The sequence below is a fragment of the Mus caroli genome, chromosome 6 (assembly GCF_900094665.2).
Source record: "Mus caroli chromosome 6, CAROLI_EIJ_v1.1, whole genome shotgun sequence".
NCBI classification, from domain to species: Eukaryota; Metazoa; Chordata; class Mammalia; order Rodentia; family Muridae; genus Mus; species Mus caroli.
In genome coordinates this window covers 99,360,982-99,366,981 of record NC_034575.1, presented here as the reverse complement: position 1 = coordinate 99,366,981, position 6,000 = coordinate 99,360,982, and the positions used below count along the sequence as shown (strand labels likewise).

At 39.5% G+C, this 6,000-nt stretch overlaps 1 protein-coding gene across 7 annotated transcripts in view; it reads right to left on the bottom strand.

The window, feature by feature from the left end:
* The window catches only part of Chl1 (cell adhesion molecule L1 like), a 199,911-nt gene that overhangs the window by 47,543 nt on the left and 146,368 nt on the right, over positions 1–6,000 (bottom strand). For all 7 annotated transcript variants that reach the window (XM_029478803.1, XM_021165654.2, XM_021165652.2 and 4 more), the window contains one exon: positions 832–1,016. In XM_029478803.1, coding sequence (XP_029334663.1) covers positions 832–1,016 — 185 coding nt within the window. The remainder of the gene's footprint in view (positions 1–831; positions 1,017–6,000) is intronic.

Genomic DNA, 6,000 nt, shown 5'->3' with positions numbered 1-6,000 from the left:
CCTCCCCTTCCCTTCCCTTCCCTTCCCTTCCCTTTCCTTTCCCTTCCCTTCCCTTCCTTTCCTCCTTCCTTCCTTCCTCCTTTCTTTCTTTCTTTCTTTCTTTCTTTCTTTCTTTCTTTCTTTCTTATTTACATTCTTTATTAGACATTTTCTTTATTTACATTTCAAATGTTATCCCCTTTCATTAAAAAAAAATGGCAGAAAATCTCAGTTGATCAAAAGAGTTCAGTTTTTATGGGTAGAAGATGAAAGTAATATATTTTGGTACTATTTGATAAAAAATATTAGTATTTGCACCATGTGGTCTCTTCATATTTCACTCTAAGTGATGTATTGAGTACCAGGGTACAGAACAAAAAAAAGGCTTGAATGAGGAAAAATGTAAGACGATTCATCTGACTGTGATCACAGACACAGAAGCTGAGTGACAAGATTAGCAAGCACTCCCCACCTCCTTCCAGGGTCCTTGCAATAATGTTTGATTTCACAAACATGACCTTATTTATGAGCATCATGTGTGCATTATAATAAAAATCATTTCATGCAATAAAACCTTACAGGAGGCTAGGTTTAATGACATTTTAAACTGGCCATGGAAGTGGTGTATGTTTAGAGACTAAGCTCTCTTCTTGACATTTATGCCTTCCATATGGTTTGGGGCAATAAATTACAAGACTGATTAAGTGTAGTGTTACTCAGTGCCCACACTACAACTAACACTGCAAGCTAATGATCAGCTTTAACATGTGCATTGTTGAAGCAAAGGTCTGTGATGGCATGCACTTATTTTTTACTCCGAAGTAGAAACATAAATTCTAATGGAAGGCGTACCTTCTACTGTGACGTGAAAATCATGGCTGGCTTTCCCCAACAAATTGTTGGCTGTACAGCGATAATTTCCTCTATCCTGGTAGGAGATGTTTTCTATCTTCAATGTCTTTTCATGAACTTCAATTGTTGCTCTTCCCTCTGGTAATTCACTACCCGGTTTGCTCCACTGGATATGTGGAGTTGGTCTGCAAGAAATATAATTAATGAATAGATAAATAAATATCAATTATAAGTAATATCTCGTGGTGTACCTATTATCATGCTGAGTTTACATATGCACGAAGTTTTATCAGCCTTACCAATAGACACACATCAACTTCAGAAAAACATATTTCATCATAAGCCCTTTTAATGGTCTACTCCCTAGGAATCTTGTCCATTCTGGAAGGAGACTAACTCTACGTGAGGGCTGAATCAATGAAGCTGTATGCAAAATGGATAACTGAAGTCCAGAGAAATAATATCGCAAGGTATTTGTCAGGTGTGAAAATCTCCCCGTGGTGGTCAGAGAGCAACAGCTCCTTTCCCTGTGCGACTTCCCACACCATGGCACTGCAGCCAGCAGAGGCAGGCAACAACTTCCCCTTGAATCCTAATGAAGCCAATTTTGGCTAGAGTGGCTGAGGAGTGGAGCCAAGTGCGTGGGCTGGATGGAGGAGCAACTCTTTCACTTCAGGACAGCTTGGAGTGTCCAGCACAGACCTTGCTTTCCTGCTCTGCGGAAAGAGGGAAGGACACAAGAACCCGGAATCTCCCTAGTTCCGGAGCATTAGGGAGATTGCTTCACAAGATCAAAACAAACAAAAGCAATACAGAAGGCAGGGATTACCTTACCACATGCCTCACAATGAAGGAAAACAGAATCTAGGGCCAACATGTGAGGAAAACCCCCTTCTCATAAAAATGAGAGTGGAAAACTGACATCCAATGAAAACTGTGACTTCATTGTGTTGCTGATAAGCAACTCTACGTGGCAGACAACGTGTTTTTGCTCCTCCTACAGGATTGGAAAGCACATAGTTCTGATATTTACCATATTTCTGGTTTCTAGTCACTACTCTGAGAACAATCTAAGGGTGACATGGATTACTGTTATCATTTAATCACTACCAAATACAATGATCCCAGAAGGTAAATAAGACTTATCAGATTCAAATTTACATTGTTTTCTTAGTGGGCTCTATTTGATTTCTGCTTTTCATAAGAGTCCATCCTTCCTAACGGTATAGCCTTATGCTTGTGGTCAAACTTGCCATTGGTCAGGAAGTAAATAATAATTTTTCAAAATTTATTATTATTATATGAGTGTTTTGCCTGCATGTATGTACATGCACTACATGCGTGTCTGATGACCTTGGGGCCAGGAGAAGGCATTGGGTTCCAGATGGTAATGAACCACCATGTGGGTACTGGGAATCAAATCAGGTCATCTACAAGTGATCTTAAGCACTGAACTATCTTATCTACCCAGCCCCAATAATTAAATTAATGTCTCAAATTGTTTATTTCAGTTATTTCAAATTACTTGCTCACACTGAAAATGAATAAAATAGCTCAGTTATTAGGAAACAACGACACTGGAGGTAAATCTCAAGTTCTTTCTTACAAACATTTGCTATTTTCCATCAAAGCCAAAGGGATTAACCTCACAGTTTTCTACAAATCTCCTTTTTGACCAAGCCCAGGACCCGTGCTCAGCAGATATCCTTCGGAAATGGTCACCGCACTCAGACAGACACATATGGGAGTATATTGATTAGCAGTTGAATTCTACAGAGCATGCCACCAAGCAGTGGTTGGATTCCGAATCTCCTACCTGCTTGCCTTTTATACCATCTGTCAAAATGGCCATCTGCCAAGTGACAGGCTGCCCTGGGCCTCCGTTCCTCTCACACAGATTTTCATGAGTCTGTGCTTTAGCAATGCAAGCACCTCACTTTCCTGAATTTCTTCTTTTATTTCTGTTCTTGAAAAAAAATCATTTGTCTAACTCTTCACTTCTTATAAACAAATTAAATGATTTAAATCTGATGAACATGACATCACAGGTAGGGGCAGTTTATTCAGCTAGGTTAATAGCTCTTCTATTCTGGACAGCTCTGTTTTGTTTGATTCCATGCTTTATTTTTAAGGAGTACTTGCTAACAGAGTCTGAACAATGATGGGTTGAGGAAACATTGAGCTATTTAATGATTTTTGTCTGTTTTCACAACTTCAAATATTTCAGTTTTTATGGCGGTAACTTTTCTTCTGATTCTTGGTGAAAGCTGTAGGATCCATAGAAAGCTTCCATCCTTAAGTTCGTGATGACTCTGCTTTCATTTCACACAGCGTGAGTGTGAATTATTAAAACAGCACATTCTCACTGTCAATAAGGTGGCAGGGATGCGACTATATTTCTCAACTAATGAGAGTCAAAATATCAGTTAACTCTTCACCATTTCCAGGATATCTATAAGCTCCCAGCTTTCCAACATTCATGTGTCTCTGGAAGCTTCCCTCACTTAATTAGTAGTATTAGTGTGTGTGAGTGTGTGTGTGTGTGTGTGTGTATTTGTGTAAACAGGGTTGTGCGTGTTACTGTGCATATATGTGCATACAAGCACAGGTCAGAGGAGGACATGTGTTCTGCTCTCTCACTTGGTATCCATCTCATCCCCACCACACCCCTGCCCACTGCTAGGTGGGTTTGCATCCAATCTGATTTTTTTTTAAATTAGGTATTTTCTTCATTTACATTTCCAATGCTATCCCAAAAGTCCCCCATTCTGTTGGGAAAGGATCTTTATCTATCCTAAATCAGGTAGGGGACTAATATCCAATATATATAAAGAACTCAAGAAGGTGAACTCCAGAAAATCAAATAACCCCATTAAAAAATGGGGCTCAGAGCTAAACAAAGAATTCTCACCTGAGGAATACCGAATGGCTGAGAAGCACCTGAAAAAATGTTCAGCACCCTTAATCATCAGGGAAATGCAAATCAAAACAACCCTGAGATTCCACCTCACACCAGTCAGAATGGCTAAGATCAAATATTCAGGTGACACCAATCTGACTTTTTAAGTGAGTGCTGAGAACTCAATCTGAAGTCCTCAAGCTTGCACAGAAAGCATTCTTAGCTAGCAGCCCAAACGTTTTTATTATCATTATTTACTTAGACAAATGGTTAATGCAACCACCTCAGAGCAGATATAAGCAAACTCCTCACTGTTTTCCCTGTTTAAGCTGAAAGGGTTCATCTGGCTAACATAATGCTGATGTGAGTTACACTTAGAGGAGTTTAAGGTTGGGGGCAGATAGAGATGAATGGGCTTCGTTTTCCATTCAGCTTAGAAAAGCTCTTGTGCTTTTGTGTGAGGTCTGTGGGCTTCTTTTGCACATGGGAAGACTTACAGCCAGGGAATGTCAGGAGGAAACTGAGTTGATGATGTACGTGACAGAATGCTACCACTATCATTAGTGATGTTTACTTTATTACTCTAGAAGTTGTGTGATTTTAAACATCCTTGAGATATCTGTGAAGTCCTTTCAAAAACTTTTTCAATAATATTGTTGGAGATTCAACAATGAAGATTCAAAGGAACACCGGAAAGAGTGGACAACCCAACTCAGACTAATTATGGGGAGCAGAGGGGGATAATCTCTTCTTCTAACAAAGTATCAGGAACCTTTGTGTTGCAAAGAAGAACAACTCTTTGTGGATGTCCATTGCCTTTTTTCTTATGTGCCTTCCCCAACATTCTAGTCTCCACAAGGTACGTGGGGGCACCTTTATAAGTGGAGGACAATACTGTTCATACGAACAGATGCCAGTCACCTCCAGAAGTAAATGACAGAATTGGCAGGAAGTGATAGGGAAAGTCTCTAACAGGTTTGACTGACTTGAAGAGTTAAGCTGAACAAAGGCTGAGAGAATTTAATGTCCACCACTACAAATCCATGCTGACACCAGGTGCTTAGCCATGAGTTACAGAGAGGGCAACGCTTTGACCTTCTCAGATAAAAAGACAGACCAGGGCTACAGAGAAGGCTTATCAGGTAAGAGCACTTGCTCTTCTGGCAGATGACCATGATTAATTCTCAGCATCCACATAGTGGCTCCCAACACTCTAAATTTCTATTGCTTCTTCTTGCCTCTGTGAACACTGAACACAGAGAGTGCACAGGCATACCCACAGTCAAAATACATAAAATAAAAATATACCTTATAAAAGCACACATAGACCTCTTTCTCCAGCAAGGCCATGTGACAACATATTGAAATAATTTATCACTGAACATAGGTGATTTAAGGCTGATAAGCAACCTAGCTGACAAGAGAAATAGGCAAAGTGTCAAAGTTGTACAAGAATTAAAATCCTTCCTTTCCCTCACAATCTAATGAAAAACCAGGTCATTTAGACTTTTCAGTGAATTATGAACAAAGGTGTTTTTTTTATGTTTTATTTTTACTCTTAATTACTATTTAATACATTTCAAATCCTAGCTGATTAAAGAGACTCCCAATTACTTACAAAATATTTGCATATAAAATGAATCAACTGGAAGATGGAATGCCTTTCTCCACCACATTACTGATGCGAGACTCTCAAGTCAGCAGGCATACTTGTAGAAACAATGAACTCATGTGACCAGGGCCCCAGTTACATGAATGTATAAGTCAGTCAGCAAAGGCCAGAATTTTCAAAGATGCCAAAAGGTCAACCCTTAGGGTTTCAGAAGAACTGAGACGGGACTCTGCTGTTGGAGTTGTGAAGTGTCAGTGGGCCAGCTTTTGATGTGTGCTTCCCCTAAACCTCATCATCTGGACATTTTCTTTTGCACAAAAACTTATTTTATGTTCTAAAAATAAAATAGAGTGTTGGAGTGACGTTTTTATTTATCATGTAAAGATTGTTTCTGTATTATATTCATGCTGATTTCTGAACTGGTAGAGACTTGATTACAAGCCAAACTTTGGTATTGTTAAGCATCTCTTGTCTTGGTGTTTTGTAAACACTCCCTCTCTTCCTTTTTGATTGGTAAAATAAAAATATGGTGGCCAATGGCAAAGGCAGGAAGTAGAAGGTGGGACTTCTGAGAGGAGATAAGAACTCTGGGAAAAGCGAGATGTAGTGTGTGTGAGGGGGGAGGGGGGGAAAGAAAGTTACCTAACAAACAAGTAAA